Source organism: Bos javanicus, chromosome 8 (assembly GCF_032452875.1).
Source record: "Bos javanicus breed banteng chromosome 8, ARS-OSU_banteng_1.0, whole genome shotgun sequence".
NCBI lineage: Eukaryota > Metazoa > Chordata > Mammalia > Artiodactyla > Bovidae > Bos > Bos javanicus.
Genome location: NC_083875.1, coordinates 53,874,178 through 53,894,423, shown reverse-complemented (window position 1 = coordinate 53,894,423; position 20,246 = coordinate 53,874,178). Strand labels below are relative to the sequence as shown.

Below are 20,246 nucleotides of genomic sequence, written 5' to 3'. Positions count from 1 at the left end.
GGTCCATCCATGTTGCTGCAAATGGCATTATTACTTTTTAATGACTGTTCTACCACTCTTTAATATATATTTAATTGGTCACTGTCTGTAGTTTCAAATAGAATGATTCATGAGGGTAGGGACTATATCTTATTCTTTGATGTACTATCAGTACCTGTCTCAGATGATAACAATATGACATGTACTCTTTAATTATTTGCTAAATTCAAGAAAGTAAATCAATATATCAATTTATAAACAACATATGAGAGTATCTATCTCCCTGCACCCAGATTGAGAATTACTGATTATTAAGATCTGTCAAATTTAATAGGCAAACTATATTATTTCACTGTATTAATTTTCATTCCCTTGATTACTAATGAAGTTGAACATTTCTATTAGCTAGGTACCAGAAGGAAATGGCAACCCACTCCAGTATTCTTGCCTGGAGAAACCCAGGGACAGAGGAGCCTGGTGGGCTGCCATCTATGGGGTCGCACAGAGTCGGACACGACTGAAGTGACTTAGCAGCAGCAGCAGTAGCAGCAGCTATTATTGTTCCTGAAAAGAATAATTTAGTCTTGTTCTTTACTAATTTTTTTTTGTCTTACTGTCTTAAAATAACTAATGATTTTCATTGATTATTAAAGATGTTGCTAATTATCCTATATGCTAGCATTGGTTTTGGTAATTAATACTCAGAAACTTATATTTTGAACAGTCAAAGCCAACTGATATTCTTCCCTTATCATTTGCCTTCTGTTTTCAGTGCTTAATTTATCAAGTTTTTCTCTACCATATAACTGGTACTTATGTTGTTATTTGTCCTTAGTTTTTTAAGATCATTCTTGAGATAATTCATTAACATATGATTCACTCCATTTTAGTTTTTTTATTACTGGCATTATGCTCTGGGGACGTTTTAAATAGCAAAATTACCAAGGAAAATACCCTAAATGCAAAAAAAACAAAAAACAAAAAACAAAACCTCATGTCTACAGCAGAAGAGCTTACATAAGATGGCAGGGTATTCTTCTTTAACACCTCAGCTGGGAACACAGGCCTTGGGAGACTCAAACGTCTTGCAGCTAGCTCTGTGCATGCCCAAAAATGACTGTGGAAGTGACATGAATATTGATTTTGGGGTTACACGTAAGTTTCAACAAGCAGAAACACTCACAAATGTGGAATGTATGAATAATGAGCTTGACTGTTATATATGAATAATGGTGATACACACTCACGCACCCACACAGTCAGCTGGTGAGTTTTATACTATTTCACTATCTTAATTATTGTAGTGTTATAATATATTTTAGTAGTATTTAGTGAAATTTAATATTTTAGTAGTACTACTAAGATTGTTATAATTCTTCCATATGCTATCTCAATTCTTTCTTTCAAAAAATCTTTGCAACATCCTGCCCCCTATTTATATTTCCAGAAAAACTTTACAATAATTCTGAAAGACTTTAAAAGAATTGCTGTTGTGATTTTTTATTGAGTGCATTAAATATACAAAATTAATTTATAAGAAACTGACACCTTTATAATACCAGGTATAGGAAAATATTCTATGATTATTTAAGATTTCTTACTGGCCCTTAAATTCTACATCTTTCCTTACAGAAGTATTATATATATATTTTTTAATTTTATATTACAATTAACATCTTTGCAATAAAGTTATTTCAGGGAAAATGGTTTACTCTATAAACAAGTAATTCTATTTCGAGGAATTCATCTGAAGGAAACATATTACCCTAAAGAAATGAGCAGAAAATCATGTAAGTATTGATAAAGAAATCAATCAGCATTATAATGCTATTTAAAACAATAAAAATGAATCAACTTAAGTTTTTAACAACAGGAAAATAGATTTTTAAAAAAATTATAGTTTAAAATATTTAGAAAAAATAATGGGGCTTCCCATGTGGCTCAGTGGTAAAGAACCTACGTGCCAAAGCAGCAGACTCAGGAGATGTGGGCTCAGTCCCTGGGTTGGGAAGATCCCCTGGAGGAGGAAATGGTAACCCACACCAGTTTTCTTGCCTGAAAAATTTCATGGACAGAGGAGCTTGGCGGGCTACAGTCCACAGGGTCGCAAAGAGCCAGATACAACTGGAGTAACTTAGTATGCACACACAATCTATTCACCTCTTGTAAAAACTGCTCACTATGATACTTCATGTTCCTAGCACAGTACCTGGGATATATTACATGCTTAATAAATACCCAAATATTCCACTGATGGAAATTTATCCTTCCATTTAAGATAAAATAACATCAACTAGATTTACTAGAGAATTCTTCTCTCTCCCCCTGCAACAAAGACACACATACAAAATATATTAACAAATGATTTTCAAGACAAAGGACATCAGGCAATGGGCGGTGATTACTGAGGAACAAGAAAGAAAACGAGATGAATCCCATGACTACCCCAACTTTAATTGTTTTGAGATAATTTAAAGGTCCTGAAAAAGCAAGGGGGTGGATAAGCCAAGAAATAACCAAAATAAGTCCATGATTTAAGAAAACAGCTGAGAATCCAGGGAAACCAAGGCAGGTAGAGATCATATGGTAAAATGACATAGAGGACAGGGCTACAGAGAAGAACCCCAAAATTTCAGCACTAAATGCATATACAAGAAAAGAAATGTTCAAATCAGTCATCTGAATCACCACCTAGAGAAAATTAGAACAAGAGGAAAATTAAAATCAAAGGAAGCAGAAGGAATAAAAAATATCAAAGCAGGTATCAATGAAAGAGAAGACAGATGAGAGAAATCCAAAAGCTGGTGCTTTAAAAGCAATAAAACTGAATGTTCAAGAATGGATAACCAGGGAATGGCCGACGGAGAATAGAAAGATTGGAAGATCACCTCCTCTTAGTGGCACACCAAACTTACAAATATTTACAGAGCAGCTCTCAATGAGAATGACCTGAAGACTAGCAGAAAATCTCTTTAAAACTAAAGATATAAAAAGGATCAAGACAGGTAGAAGGAAGGTAGACACAGTGCAGTAAAGAACCATACCCCCAGGTAGGCCACAAACGGAAGGATCATTATAACTGCAGAAGTTGTCCCCAAGGAACTAGGGGTACAATCCTCATCAGGCTGCCCAATCTAAAGTCCCCAGAATGAGACTTTGAAGACCAGTGGGGCATACTTTTGGGAGAGTCAGAGAGCAGTTGCAAACAGACTCAACTCTTAAAGGGCACAAACTCTCACGTGATCTAAGATCAAGGGAAGAAGCAGTAATTTATTTACTTATGTATTTTTATTTTATTTTTTTTTACTTTCCAATATTGTATTGGTTTTGCCATACATCAACATGAATCCGCCATGGGTGTACACGTGTTCCCAATCCTGAACCCCCCCTCCCACCTCCCTCCCCATACCATCCCTCTTTAAAAGGAGCCTGGGTAAGATCAACTTGCTATTAGCGAGCCTCCCAGAGAAGCAGGAATCTTCTGGGACTCACACTGGGGACAGAGACACTGACAGAAGCCATTTTTGGGCCCTTATTCAAACACAAGGACAATGCTCTAGGAAGCACCATTTTGGAATCTTCTCTCTAGCTCATAACACTGGGACCTGGCCTAACTCACCAGTTAGTAGGTACCAGTGCTGGGACATCCCACATCAAGCAGCTGGCTGAATGTGGGCACAGCTCCACCTACTCACAGCAGGCCAACTCCTATAGGATCCCCTGAGCTCCTAGCTGGCCCAGGAACCAGCTCTGCCACCAGTGGCCCAACACCAGCTCTGGAACCCTTGAGCTCTTCAACCATCCAAATAACTGACCTTGACCCTCCCAACTCTGCAACACCCCAAACACTGCAGCCAGCTTTGTCAGGAACTAGCCCTGCTCAGCAATTCCACTCCTGAGTATTTAAAATGTGAACAATCTAAATGTTCATCAGTAGGTAAATGGATAGAGGTGTGTGTGTGTGTGTGTGTGTGTACACACACATGCACACAACGAAATATTACTCAACCATTATAAAAAGAATGAAATCTTGTCATTTGTGACAACATGGTGTCCAAGAGGATATTAAATCAGACAGAGAAAGATAAATACCGCATGATTTTACTTATATATAAAGAACAAAAGAAATGAACAAAATAAAAAAGAGTCACTGATATAGAGAACAAACAAGTGCTTGCTAAAGAGGAGAGATGGGAGAGGAAAGAAATAAGTGGAGATTAGGAGGTACAAACTTTCAGTTACAAAATAAATGAGTCATGGGTATAGTGTGGAGAATATAGTCAATAATTATGTAATATCTTTGTATGGTCACAGATGTTAGCTAGAGATGTAACATGGCTATCTTTTTGAAATGTACAGAAATGCTGAATCACTATGTTGTGTAACAGAAACTAACATAGTTCTATAGGTCAGTTATACTTCAAAACAAACTCATAAAAAAAGGAGTTAAGATCTGTGGTTACCAGAAGCAAGGGTTAGGAGGAGGGCAATCTGGATAAAGGTAGTCAGAAGGCACAAACTACCAGTTGTAAGATACATAAGTATTACAGACATAATGTACAACATGATAAATTAACACTGTTGTATGCTATATAGGGAAATTGTTAAGAGAGTAAATCCTAAGCACTCTCATCACAAGAAAAAATATTTTCTATTCCTTTAATTTTGTCTCTATATAAGATGATGGATATTTACTAAACTTATGTTGTAATCATTTCATCATGTATGTAAGTCAAATCATTATGTTGTATACCTTAAACTTATATAATGCTAGATATCAATAAAACTGGAAGGGAAACAATAATGGATACCATTTATCCCACAGGAAAAAAAAAAAAGAGCAGTAAAACTGATAAACCTCTAGCCAGAATAATTAATAAAAAAGTATAAATTATAAAGATCAAGAATAAGGGAGATAGTATCAATATAGGTATTAATGAATAAAATATTATTATTAACTTTATGTCATAAAACTCTACAATGTAGATGAAAGACATGTTTCTTAAAAATATTAACGATCATTCATAAAATAATTCATATAGCACCAAGCTTACTAAAGAAATGGAAATTGTAGTTACAAATCTTCCACAAGCAAATCCCAGCCCCAGTGGCTTCACTGGTGAATTCCACCAAATATTTAAGGAAGAATATAACTGTACTCAAATTATCACAAGTGTATACACAAACTTATCAAACTGTATACTTTAAAAATACTCTATTATATACTAATTACATCTCAAATAAGGCTGTTTTTAAAATGTTCAATTGATGGAAAGTGGCAGGAGGGACACAGACATGCCAGGAGCCAAAGAGAAGCAGCAAAAATAAAAGGAAAACAATAAATAGAATGAGATTAAAGAAAAAGTACACAAAGAAAAGAGCAAGTGAGAGGTTTAAATAGAAATGAATCCCAGTTGTAAAAGGAACAGGGTATTAAATCTAGAATGTGTGATTAGAAATAGAGAAATAGCACAGTAAAAGTTTTGGAACTATCTGGATATTCACTTAATTCCGCTATTTACTAATCCTATGCAGAGTGAATATATAAGATTGTACTCTACTCTGTGTGGATATGTATGTGTGTGTGTGTGTTTAATTAGCATATCAGAACCACAGCACAAAGCTGATAGAGTACTTTGGGCATGCTGTATTTCCAGAGAGAATGAATATATTAGAAATTCTCCTATTTCTTCTATAACCTCCTAATTTATGAAGAACTGACAATAAATACAAATATACTTCCTCAGATAACAAATTTTACAGCATGTCTAATTATCTAATATTTTCCTAGGTATTTATTTATTTAATCACTAAATTTTTTTTTATTGGAATATAAATGATTTACAACATTTACTTTCTGGTATACAACAATGTGAATCAGCCATAAGTAGACATATACCCCCATCTCTCTTGAGTCTCCCTCTTCCCCCCATTTCACCCCTCTAGGTCATTATAGAGCACCGAGCTGAGCTTCCTGTGTTTTCTAGGTTTTTAAAAACTACAAGACAATAATTGATTTTATCAAGAAATACTTGAGGAAGGGGAAAAAAACCCACAAAATTAAGTATAGTTATAATAAAATTAAATTCAATTCTAAAAAGAAAACTCAAGATACCAAAGCCTTTAAAAGAAAAAAAATTAGAAAAAGACTGCATTCTACATAAATATACTGGTGAAAAGCTTACCTGTATAGTCGCATTTCACTTAGCTTTATCGTTATCAAATCAATAATGGGTGGGGGGTTGGTCGGACTCTTTGTTATTACATGGAATGTATTTTTCATTGTAATTAGTCCAAAATCAGCAACAAAAATATTTTCAGAAACTGGAGACTGTGGGATAACCACAACAGGGGCTTTGATGTGAACATCCAATGCCATTCTAGAACTCCTCTGTGCCAGTTCTTTTACACCAGTAGCAGCCATTCCTGCTGCCTGAACAGTTGCCTCCGCTAAGGCTTGTTTACCTGCTTGAAAATTATCTATAAAAGCCTAAAAAGAAAACAGAATTATATTCTTAAGGCTACCATTAATGAAAGAAATTATTAAATGTATCACTATTTATGATTTTACCTCCGTAAGAAAAACTTTCTCTTGGTACAACTAAGCAACATTTATTCAAAGTCTGTCTACATTAAACCTTAATCTTCTGCAATAGAAGTTGGGAAACAAAAAGATGCAGATACAGAAACACAGTAAAACAATAAAAACCTAGTCCTTGGAACAAAGCAGCGTGGGGATACTGCAATGTTTCACTGGTATCTATTTCTCTTTTAATCTCACTTTCCTAAGGGCTAAACAATCGTATTGTATTTCCCTATAAAACCTCAATGCACACAGAGCTTATTTACATTTGTACGGTAAAACAGTAATAAAAATGTTTGTCAAGAAAAACTGCATGATAACCTCAGTTAAAAAGATCACAGAGAGAACAAGATTATTTATTTAGAATCAAAAGCTGACTCATTTGAAAAGACCCTGATACTGGGAAAGATTGAGGGCAGGAGGAGAAGGGGATGACAGAGGATGAGATGGCTGGATGGCATCACCAACTCGATGGGCATTGGTTTTGGTGGATTCTGGGAGTTGGTGATGGACAGGGAGGCCTGGCGTGCTGCGGTTCACAGGGTTGCAAAGAGTCAGACATGACTGACTGACTGAACTAACTGATTATCTAGTTTATACCACAATTTAGTTAAAGGAATGAATAGTGAAGTCAGAGACAGGCATGACAGTTACAGGAAAAAATATCAGCTGCCAGCAAAAGAAAAACAAACTATGAAAGGCAGAAATAGAGTTTATATACCTTAGGGAAATGTCATAGGGATTAAATCTAAATCCCACAAAGCCCCAAATATTCATAGACTACAATAGGAAATGTAATTTTCCTAATGATTATCTGAAACCAAACTGGACTTCAATTGTATATTTAGCACTTTTAGTAAGAGCTGAAAGGTAAAATACTTAAACAAATTATACATAAAAGAAAGAATTAAATATACATAACATATATAAAATGTACATATATTTAATGTACATACATATTTCAATTAACTAGAACATTCCCATGTGAAAAATGATAGTATATAAATGATACTATACATTTCAGTCAGGATAAACGGTACCCGGAATATTTTTAAAAAGCAGGGGGAAATAATCAAGCAAGGAATTCCTTATCTATGCTTGAGAAACAGCAAACACTTTCCAACTAGTAGGCAAAAATAAATAAAAAAATCAATTAACATACTTACCAATATAGAATACAGAAATTTTTTGACAAGAACTACTTCAATGCAACCAACAGTTAAATTAACTTGCATATCAACTACATTCATATCTGTGTATGCAGAACCAGCAGTTGCACCCATATAAGAAACCATTTTGAAGCTGAAAACTTCTTTTCCGGTAATATAAACAGCCTTAAAGAGAGAAAATTTCAATTGTCAAAATCCACTTTGGATAGAATGTCTTCAGGGCAAAAATAAAAACAAAACATACACACATATTTGGAAAATCTTCAAAACAGTCAAGCCAAGTATAAATAAGACAACAATTCTAACATCCTTACTAGAATCTACACAAGATTATTCAAAACAGAAGTGGCAGTTCCCTTTTGGGATGAAATCAATTTGGTAGGTTTGGCAAAAGATTTTTTTAGTGGGAAAAACAGAAAAAAAAAAAATCAGACTACACCTTTTCATTTAGTGAGTATACTTTTGTACTGAGAACTGCCATATAAATGTATTTTTCATTCACTGTCAAAACTGATAACCTATTTTCTTGATCTGAGGTATGTGAATAGATTTTCCAGATCCTTCAAAGGAGTCTTCTCCTATCACAAAACTTCTGCTCCTTATTAGTTTGTTGAGTCATCTCAACTGCCAAATAAGAATTACCTATAGCAGTATGACATCTCAAGCTCTGCAATAAATTAAAAATGGTTGGAGATATTAGCAGATGTGGAACGACAGAAATATTTTGAAAGACAAACAGAGTACTCACTAACTTAATTTTTAACCACGTTATAGTTTTCCTGACCCTTCTAAATGCTAGAAGCAGGGCAGAGGGCTGAAGAACCATAAATAAACAAATTCCAACCATGAAACAAAAAAAACCTTAGGAATCAGAGATAGTTGACTGAAGGCTGAGGTGTAAAATGAGACTCTACTTAAGTCTATAGGCATTCTGCTTCTGCCTAGGATACAGAATGCTGAAGAGAGGTCATTGCAAACCTTAAGAATGAGAAAAACAAAAACAGACAACCTATAAAATTTTTAACTTTTCTTAAAGAAAGAAAGAGAAGTCACTCAGTTGTGTTCAACTCTTTGTGACCCCAGGGACTGTAGCCCACCAGGCTCCTCCATTCATGGAATCTCCCAGGCAAGAATACTGGAGTGGGTTGCCATTTCCTTCTCCAGGGGATCTTCCAAACCTAGGGCTTGAACCTGGGTCTCCCGCATTGTAAGCAGACACTTTACCCTCTGAGCCACCAGGGAAGCCTCTTAACTTTTCTTAAAACCATTAGAAATCTGAGGCTACAAGCCAACCAAGTGGCCTGAAATCTAAAGAAAAAATAAGGTACCTTCAAGAAAGACAGAATCTTAAGCACCAGCTCACCTAGGATAAGGGGCAGGAGAAAAGAGATGCCATATACCATAACATTAGGTAAGAAGAACTGAGATAAAATGGTAAAGGTTGACTATGAACTAATAATGGGAGACACAGAATCCCTGGGAGTCACAGACACAGAGGAGCTCACACTCAGTCAGTTGTAAGTATTTCATTGTGCACTTTATGTTGGGAATTCCTAAGTGACTAGGGTCACAGTGGAATACCAAAGATTTCCTTGCTACAATCCCCAAAGAAAGGAGAAGCCTCCACCCTGGAAAAGGCCCAAAGTACCATCAGGAAAACGATGGGAAAGGCACTAACCTTGTTGCCCTCAGCTCTCCATTAACGTGATTTAACTCCCCATGCTAAAACATTAGCAGAAAAAGAAGGCACACTTACTTTCAGACATAAATACTGTTCATTACCATCTCTGTTACCCTATACATGATGTCTGACAGTCAATCATTAGCTACAAAACACCCCAAAAAGAAAGAAAAAAAAATGAATGACAAAGCAATCAACAGAAAGACTTGCCTATAACATAGATGTTGAAACATTCAGCCAATGGATTTTTAATTATTATCATTAATAAGGCAGGTGCTTTGAATGGAAAATGTGGAAAATATGAATGAACAGACTAAAGAATGTGAGCCAAGAAATGGAAAAAAAAAAAAAGGTAAACATTAAAGATTTAAAAACAGGGTAGCAGATGAAGAATACTTTCAGTGGGTTTATCACTATATACAATGGAGCCAAGGACACAATGAGTGAACTTAAAAATAGGTCAACAGAAATTATACAAATGAAACATAATGAGAAAAGAATGGGAAAAGAACAGAGGATCTAAAGGTCATGAGATGATCTCTAACAAGAATCTAAAAGTAATTTTTGGAACCCAAGAGGAAGAATAGGGACGAGATGGAGGAGGAAAGGGAGGTGAGGGAAGAAGGAGATGGAGGTAGGAAGAACTACCTGAAAAGACATAAAAAATATAGAGAGAGAGATCCAAAAAGCACAGAAAACTTCAAACAGGACAAATATGAAAATATACTTACATCTATATAGACACACTATACACAAATCCAGAAAGGCAGTCAGATAAAGACAAGAAATTATGTACACCTAGCAAAAGTATCTGGAGAAGACAATGGCACCCCTCTCCAGAACTCTTGCCTGGAAAATCCCATGGATGGAGGAGCCTGGTAGGCTGCAGTCCATGGGGTCGCTAAGAGTCAGACATGACTGAGCGACTTCACTTTCACTTTTCACTTTCATGCATTGGAGAAGGAAATGGCAAGCCACTGCAGTGTTCTTGCCTGGAGAATCCCAGGGACGGGGGAGCCTGGTGAGCTGCCGTCTATGGGGTCACACAGTCGGACATGACTGAAGTGACTTAGCAGCAGCAGCCACAGCAAAAATATCACTCAGATAATGAAGGTGAAATAAAAGTGCTTTTTCCCCTAGTTCTGATCCCTCCTTCCTGCCAAAAGATGAGATAAATCATAACTAGCAGAGATGCATTATAAGAAATCATTAACTTCTTCAGGTGGAAATAAAAATAACAAAACTTTGAAGCTACATGAAAAAATTAATTCCAGAAATGGTTAGAATAAAGGTAAGATAGTATATGTCTTGTAAAAAATTAATTTCTCTAAAAGAAAACTAAACCTAAATCAGTACATATACACTGAGAACTTTCAGCATACACAAAAGTAAAACATATTATAATAACACTGTGAAAGGCAACAAAAGTAGGAACTGATAGTAGAGTGTTGCTAGGATATACTACATAAGCAGTAAAATATTATCAGAAGGTAGACAATAATATCCCTAATACTATTAAATTAATCAATGAAAACCAGAATAAGTTCCATAAGTCACATGAGTGACTTGTGACTACCCCCCTTGAGTCCAACAGAAGAGAAGAAATTTTCATAAAACAGTGTTTAGTGCAGAGATTGTGGCCTAGGAGACAACAGGCATAGATAAAGGGTAAATAAAAAGATCATACTAAAAGATGGGTATTTTAAGTAAAAACCTGTATTGTGAAACATAAGGTCCCCTCATTCTTCATCCAACTGGCTCCCTGAACTTACACTGTCAGGCCTATACTTATAATACTTTTCTAAAAGGAAAATGACTGGCCTGAGAGAAAAAGAAAACAAACAAACAAAAACTCTATAGACACTCAAGTTTTGAGGCTATAAAATCACTGCATTACTGCCTACAATCTGCCATTATGTTCGCCTGTCCAAAGTCCTGCCTACACAAAGCTTCCAATCAGCTCTGAATATTTAGGCAAAATTACCAAGTCCTTCTAAGAGAAAGAAAGTGAAACTGTCAACAGGCTCAGCAGCAGCAGTTTGACTGAACATTCACACTAGGCCAGAAAATATAGAATAACATGCTTAAAATCATCTAGAAAAGAAAATGCAAGCTAAAGAATCAAAATCCAGTCAGAGTACTTTGCAAATATAAATGTAATGCAACATATAAACGTTCATGGAGTATCATTCTTACAACTATGAGCCCTGACTAAGAAATCTACTGGGGCATAAACTTATGATAGCCAAAATTTTGAAGATGTCAGCATATAAACTGGTGAAGACTCCCATTTAATAAAGAAGAAATTTTTTTGAATATTCTGAATCAGAGTATTACCATTTTGCAACCCTTAATGAAATGATGGTTTTTAACATTACAAAGATAGCAAGAAACTGTGCATCCTTTGAAGATACTCAACACAATCTATGAAGTATTCTTGTCTTCCCCAATCCCTGCAAAACAAACAAAACAAAACAATCTCCCTGAATCTCACTGAATGAAATTTAACTTATCAATTTTATTTTCTTGGGCTCCAAAATCAATGCAGATGGTGGTTGCCACCATGAAATGAAAAGATGCTTGCTCCTTGGAAGAAAAGCAATGACCAACCTAGACAGAGTATTAAAAAGTAGAGACATCACTCTGCTGACAAAGGTCTGTACAGTCAAAGCCATGGTTTTTCCAGTGGTCACGTATGGATGTGAGAATTGGACCATAAACAAGGCTGAGCACAGAAGAATTAATGCTCTTGAACTGTGCTGGAGAAGATTACTGAGAGTCCCTTGGACAGGAAGGAGATCAAACCAGTCAATCCTAAAGGAAATCAAGCCTGAATATTTATTGGAAGGACTGATGCTCCAATACTCTGGCCACTTGAAGCCAAGAGCCAACTCATTGGAAAAGACACCGATGCTGGGACTGAAGGTGGAGGGGAAGGGATGACAGAGGATGAGATGCTTGAATAGTATCATCAACTAACGGGACACAAGTATGAGCAAACTCCAGGCAGGGAAGCCTGGCATGCTGCAGTCCATGGGGTCACACAGAATTGAACACGACTTAGCAACTGAACAGTAACTGTACACGGTAAGAAAAGGACATCTATTAAATAAATGATGCTAGGAAAAAAGAAGCCAATGTCCAAAAAGTGAAAACGGATTCCAGCCTCAATCATATTAAAACAAAATCAGTTTCAAGTAGGATGAAAGATGTAAGTGAAAGGCAAAATCACATAACTTTTAGAAGGTGACGTAGGGGAATACCTTTATGAATTCAGAGAACCGATTGATTTAGAAAACGTAACACTCTCAAACCAACAAAGAAGGATAAAATTCAACTTCGTTAAAATTAACAACTTTTGTTTCTCAAAAGACATCATAACCAAACTGGGAGTAACTATTCAAAACAAAAATAAACTAAGCAAGGAATAATACAGAACATATTAAATGATTTCTTACAAATCAATGAGGAAAAAAATTAACATTCCTTCACCCAAAATTGGTAAATCAAATCAGGGATCAGCAAACTATCAACAGTAGGATTAGGTAAGAATGATTTTTGTATCTGTAAGTAGTTAAAAATAATCTAAATAACAGTAATATTTTGTGACACATGCAAGTTATATGAAATTTTCATTTTATTATCCATAAAATAAAATTTTATTGGAACACAGTCAAATCATTCATTTACACATTATCTATGGCTACTTTCACATTACAATAGCAGAGCTGAATAGTTTTAACAAAAACTGCATGGCCCACAAAGCCTAAAAGACTTACAATCTGGCTATTTACAGAAAAAGTTTGCTGGCACCTGGGTTTAACAGACATTTCATAGAAAAGCAAACATAAATAGTCTATAAATATATGAAAAATATGCAACTTCATTACTGGTAAGAAAAATACAAACTGAAAACACCATATTATATACTCCAGATCTTCAAAAAACTTAACACAACAATTTCGAGCACTGGGATGGAAATAAAATACCAGATCTCTCTTCCACTGCTCCTGGGAGTACATGACTCTCTGGAAATGCTTACATGAGACATGTCCAAGAATATACCAGGAGACATGTATAAGACTAGTTACAGAAGCAATGCTCATAAAACAAAAGAACAGAAACCAAATATCAATAGAACAATGAATAAATAACAATATACGCTGGAATCAAAGTTAACAAAAAAGGAAAGGAAAATGGGGGTAGAGTGAGAAACTTCATTTTGTAGCTTTTTTAAAATTGGATTTTTAACCTTAAATATGCATACAAATAAAATTATAGAGGGAAAAAAAGTACAGGTCTTTTGGATCATTGAAAAACTAAGACAGTTCCAGAAAAACATCTATTTCTGCTTTATTGACTATGCCAAAGCCTTTGACTGTGTGGATCACAATAAACTGTAGAAAATTCTGAAAGAGATGGGAATACCAGACCACCTGACCTGCCTCTTGAGAAACCTATATGCAGGTCAGGAAGCAACAGTTAGAACTGGACTTGGAACAACAGACTGGTTCCAAATAGGAAAAGGAGTATGTCAAGGCTGTATACTGTCACCCTGCTTATTTAACTTACATGCAGAGTACATCATGAGAAACGCTGGGCTGGAGGAAACACAAGCTGGAATTTAGATTGCCCGGAGAAATATCAATAACCTCAGATATGCAGATGACACCACCTTTATGGCAGAAAGTGAAGAAGAACTAAAGAGCCTCTTGATGAAGGTGAAAGAGGAGAGTGAAAAAGTTGGCTTAAAGCTCAACATTCAGAAAACTAAGATCACTGCATCCGGTCCCATCACTTCATGGCAGATAGATGGGAAACAGTGGAAACAGTGACAGACTTTATTTTTGGGGCTCCAAAATCACTGCAGACGGTGACTGCAGCCATGAAATTAAAAGACGCTTACTCCTTGGAAGGAAAGTTATGATCAACCTAGATAGCATATTCAAAGCAGAGACATTACTTTGTCAACAAAGTTCCATCTAGTTAAGGCTATGGTTTTTTCCGTGGTCATATATGGATATGAGAGTTGGACTATAAAGAAAGCTGAGCGCAAAAGAATTGATGCTCTTGAACTGTGGTGTTGGAGAAGACTCTTGAGAGTCCCTTGGACTGCAAGGAGATCCAACCAGTCCATCCTAAAGGAGATCAATCAGTCCTGGGTGTTCATTGGAAGGACTGATGTTTAAGCTGAAACTCCAATACTTTGGCCACATGATGCGAAGAGCTGACTCATTTGAAAAGACCCTGACGCTGGGAAAGATTGAGAGCAAGAGGAGAAGGGAACGACAGAGGATGAGATGGTTGGATTGCATCACTGACTCAATGGACATGGGTTTGGGAGGACTCCAGGAGTTGGTGATGGACAAGGAGGCCTGGTGTGCTGCGGTTCATGGGTTCGCAAAAAGTCAGACACAACTGAGCGACTGAACTGAATTGATGACTAATCTTAAAGGACAACTATATTTAATAATGTTAATTAATAGAAACAAGTTCATACCTTTTTGTATACAGCTGTTATATCAGAATCCAGGACAATTATATTCCTTAGCTTTGCATTTGTTTCAGTCACTGATGGCCTCATAATGATTTCACAATCAAGCCCTAAGGGGAAAAAAGAATCATTCAATTCCTTTTCCTTCATTTAGTAGTTCTGAATTCACTTTTTATCAAATCCTGTTACCTTCTATCTTAATTTCGGAAATGTTACGTTTCTGATCTTGAATAAAGATCTGTAAACATGATAATTCTGCTAAAATCTGCAAGGTAATAGTATCTTCATTCTTGGATGATTTTAAAGCTGCAAAAAGAAACTCATATTGTAAAACATAAGACAAAAATTTTAGTAGTTATCTTACTACACTTATAAAGTAACTGAAATCACAACAATAATGCAAATACTAGAGGAACATCTGATTTGCCAATTGAAAGCAAGCAATAATATGTTACCTACTAAGTTATGAATTCTAAAAAAAAATCAAATCCAATGAAACCAAAGTCAAACTAATGTAGACAAAGAGACAAAACAGAATAGTTCTAGATGAGAATAATATGTGAAACTAAGTCATAGCTGTAAAATCAGTCTTTGGCAATTTACTGATAACAAAGTGATACTTGTTATTATCCAACTTATAACTTTTGACTGCTTAAAAATAGCACTTGGTTTAAAAATATATACTCATATTATTATAATTTTGTTAGTTCTATGTTTCTAATCTAAAATAATATTTTTTTGTTCAGTCATTCAGTCGTTTCTGACTCTTTGAGACCCCATGAACTGTAGCACGCCAGGTTTCCCTTTCCTTCATCATCTGCTGGAGTTTGTGCAAACTAATGTCCATTCAGTTGGTGATGCCATCCAATCACCTCATCCTCTGTCAACCCCTTCTCCTCCTTGCTTCAATCTTTCCCAGAATTAGGGTTTTAAATTAATGAAATCTAACTATATTAAATTTATAATTTTCAGATGGCACTAGTGATCAAGAACCCGCCTGCCAATGCAGGAGATGGAAGAGGTGCAGATTTGATCCCTGGGTCAGGAAGATTCCCTGGAGAAGGGCATGGCAACCCACTCTACTATTCTTGCCTGGAGAATCCCATGGACAGAGTCAACTAAAATGAATGACTAGATAAATAAAAGCTACTTTCTTCAGCAATTATCACTTTACTAATATTTTTTAAAATTAACTTGGTACATAATGAATCTTTCCAGATATTAATCTAGGCAACAGAATTCTGAAGTCAATATCATAAGTTAATAATAAGCCAAGAACCAAAATTTATTGATCTACTTGGTAAAAATTTGAAGTTGAATTTTAAAGAAACATACGTATTTTTTTAACAACCTCCTCTTTGTCTTCAGTCTCCACAACATGCACTGGGGCTGGTTTTTCCTCCAAATATGGAAGGATATTATTAAAATAATTTATTGTATTCAAAAGTGCTTCAGTATGTAAATGAATATCCAAAGAGGAAAAATTCACCTAAGGAACAAAACTGATTTTAGTAACACAACAAATATTTGTTTGCCAGTTCTATGTTCTTTGTGGTATAAAGGATACAATTTATAATAGTCAATTTTTATCCTCAAGGATCTTACAGTTCCAGTTAAAATTTTTATAATATATTTGCTTAGAAATACAGTATCTAACTGAAAAATAAATTATTATTCACTTATACCTTTATCAGTTGCACAACACTGTTATAAGCATTCTTCAATATTGTTGCAGGTAAATTATTTTCAGCCTACACAAAGTGAGAAATACAAATCTGTTAGATTATCACAGGAACACAACTGCACATACAATTACACAATGGTCCTACTACACATTTATATAATTTTTTGAGCTATTTACATACATATAATTAAACAACTGCTTCACCAGAACAAAAGAAACTTGGTAAGTTTAGAGCAAGTATTCAATAAATGCTACATACTATCTTATTACCAAGAGTAGAAATCTAGATAAAGAAGATATGGTGAAGAGTGAAGTGAAGTTGCTCAGTTGTGTCTGACTCTTTGCGACCCCATGGACGGTAGCCTACCAGGCTCCTCCCTCCATGGGATTCTCCAGGCAAGAGTACTGGAGTGGGGTGCCATTTCCTTCTCCAGGGGATCTTCCCAACTCAGGGATGGAACCCGGGTCTCCTGAATTCCAGGCAGATGCTTTAACCTCTGAGCTGCACCAGGGAAGCCCATATAATGAAATATTCGTCATAAAAAAAAAGAACGAATGTGAGTCAGTTCTAGTGAGGTGGATGAACCTAGAGCCTGTTATACAGAGTGAAGTCAGAAAGAAAAAAAACAAATATCATATATTAATGCATATATATGGAATCTAGAAAAATGATACTGATGAATCTATCTTCAGGGAAGGAATGGACATGCAGATATAGAGAATGGACTTGCAGACAGTCAGGGAAGGAAAGAGTGGGACAAATGGAGAAAGTAGCACAGACATAGATACACTACCCTGTGCAAAACAGACAGCTGGTGTGAAGCTGCTATATAACACACGGAGCCCAGCCAGGCATTCTGTGAGGACTGAGAGGGGTGGGATGGTGGGAGGGGAGGCAGGCTCAAGAGGGAGGTGATAAATGTATAATTATGGCTGGTTTGTGGTGTTGTATGACAGAAACCATTACAACATTGTAAAGCAATTTTCTTCCAACTAAAAAGTAAATTAAAAAAAAGAAAAAAATTCCCACCAAAAAAAAGAGTGGAAATTTAGATATTATCACACGTAGAGGACAATCATTTAATCATCCACAACTCTGTAAGGTCCTTCCCAAATCTTCCTGAATGTTAAAATTCTGACAGAATGATCCATCAGGTATCAAATATTCTGTGCTATATTTAGATCTGAAACATTTTTATATTGATAAAAGTTGTTTAATTCATAAACAATACAAACACTAAAAACTGCAACAATAGTAGTAAAAAATGGTCTTTAAAGTTATATAATGCTTACTGAACATTATTCTTACTATAAAGTACTATAATTATTAAAATAATGTGGCACTTATATAAAAACAGGTCAGTGAAAACAAAGGCGAAATCATATGTAGATGACAGTACACATAAATATTTAATAAATGATGACTTGGTTATCACAAGTCAACAGAAAAGGAATGGAGCCACTGACAGCAGGAAAATTAGGTAACTTCAGACTATCGTGGGAAATCAAGTGAAAGCTTCATCTTTTATAGTATACCACAACAAATTCCATCAAGATTAAAAAGTCTGTAGATTCCCTGATGGGGATAAACAGTCAAACTGCAGGTCATATCTACTTAGAAAGTGGGCTGCTTATTGTCCTGATACATTAAGTGTTTATAAACCACAAGTTATCTAATAGAGGATGACAAAATAAAACATCTTAAAGTTTTAGGAGTTACAGTGATCACATCGGGATGGAGATTAAACTGAGTATTTCTGAACTTATAAAACTTGATTTAAATATCTCAACAGTATCCTCACCACGCTTGCATGCGAGGTAAGTTGCTTCAGTCGTGTCCGACTCTGTGCCATCCCATGGACGGTAGCCCGCCAGGCTCCTCTGTCCACGGGATTCTCCAGGCAAGAACACTGGAGGGGGTTGCCACGCCCTCCTCCAGGCCATCTTCCTGACTCAGGGATCGAATCAACATCTCTTAAGTCTCCTGCACTGGCAGGCAGGTTCTTTACCACTAGCACCACTTGCTTACCATAGCAAGTATGTAAATCAAACTACTTACCTTCACATATTCCAGTGTTAAGAGATCTTCCATTGTGTTATCCAGTGTTGTAATCAAATAAACTGGTTTCTTGTTTTCATCTAAAAATAATTTCTCAAATTATTCTTTCATAGAAAAACTAATAGGAAATAAATGCAGGAAATATTAACAATTATAGAATTGGAAAAGAAGTATTTCCTGTATTAGTTCTGAACTCTGATCTCTGTATTACTCAAATCAGGTGGTCTTTCTTCCTTTATTTTAAAATCTACAAATGTAATTCCATCTTATGATTCCCTTTTCTTATGCCACACTACAAAAGATTATCTTACCTTTCTAAACTTAGATAGGAAGTTAAGTAAGAAAAAGTAGCAATCAGATAGAGAAAACAATGTTTATGAGGAACAATGAAAGGACATGAAGCGATTCTGGTCCTGAATCACAGAAATAGTCAGAATCTCTAAAAACGACTGTATACAAAAAACATCAGATAGTTGATGAGAAATAAGCTGTTATGTGTATTAGTTTAGATTAAAATAAACTTGAGTACCATATTATCAGTCTTTACAAATTATATTGTAGCTTCTGCTTAAAATCTAAGAAAATAATCAAGGAAACTGCTGAAGAAGAGTATTTTGTGTCAAGTCTTTAAAACCATCATTAGCAAATTACTTATGCCTTTGAAATCAATAACAAGATACTGGAAGATAGGAGTACAAACCAGTCATACTACTCATGAGGGAAAAAATACAGTGTATTTCCACAGAACCCTCCAGATTTAAGTTCATTAGTATTTAAGCTAGCCTTCTACTGCAGATGCTAATCACATTTCAATCCTTAAAAAAGTCCCCACTTTTTCACACATTCATTCATTCACTGAACAACTATTTACTGATTATTTACTTTGTGTAAGAAATATTGTATTCGCTTCTTCCTACTCTTTCTAAGAAAACATAAGCAAATGTATTACACAAATAGGGGAACTGTTAGTTGTATATCCTGTATTATGTATGCAAGGGTTATCTTACCCTTTGCTCTTAGGGAAACAAACAATTATAAAAAACAAATATTAACAACTTCTGTAATACTTCTGGATTACTGCAAAGCACTATCAAGTTGGCTCATTTTTCTTTTCAACTGTCAGAGCAAACTTTCTTGATGTAAAAAGCATAATAAGGCAGAATTCTGTTTCTTGCATGTATGATAATTTTTTCAGGAAGAGATAATCATAACACAATTCACCAGATACGAGTTCTGAAGGGCCACAGAATAAGTGTAGTGTATGGAACTAAAAATGTGTAAATCATTTCCAATAACTAAGTTTTCAGGCCACAATACTTAATCTGCTTCCCAACATACAGAGATCACATTTAATCCAGGGCTCACAGAAAAGGGGAAGTTTCGTTATAACAGTTAACAGACATGTTTTGTCTGAGAATGAGTTCCCAGAGAAGTTGACACTTTCAAATCCTTGATATGTATATGAGCATATTCTTCACCTTTCTTATTCCCACAGAGAGTTCAGCTTAAGTTTTTAACTCCCTTATTTTAGTATCAGTTCACCACAGGGTGGTAGTGGGGTGGGGGAGGGGGGGACTCCTAAATGAGTTCGAAAGAT

The 20,246-nt window shown here is 35.5% G+C and overlaps 1 protein-coding gene across 3 annotated transcripts in view; it reads right to left on the bottom strand.

Moving 5' to 3' along the window:
* VPS13A (vacuolar protein sorting 13 homolog A) overlaps nt 1–20,246 on the bottom strand; it is a 282,284-nt gene that overhangs the window by 134,346 nt on the left and 127,692 nt on the right. For all 3 annotated transcript variants that reach the window (XM_061425581.1, XM_061425582.1, XM_061425580.1), the window contains exons 27-33: nt 18,650–18,729; nt 16,592–16,657; nt 16,242–16,395; nt 15,096–15,212; nt 14,913–15,016; nt 7,729–7,896; nt 6,165–6,469 (exon numbers count right to left, since the gene is read on the bottom strand). In XM_061425581.1, coding sequence (XP_061281565.1) covers nt 6,165–6,469; nt 7,729–7,896; nt 14,913–15,016; nt 15,096–15,212; nt 16,242–16,395; nt 16,592–16,657; nt 18,650–18,729 — 994 coding nt within the window. The remainder of the gene's footprint in view (nt 1–6,164; nt 6,470–7,728; nt 7,897–14,912; nt 15,017–15,095; nt 15,213–16,241; nt 16,396–16,591; nt 16,658–18,649; nt 18,730–20,246) is intronic.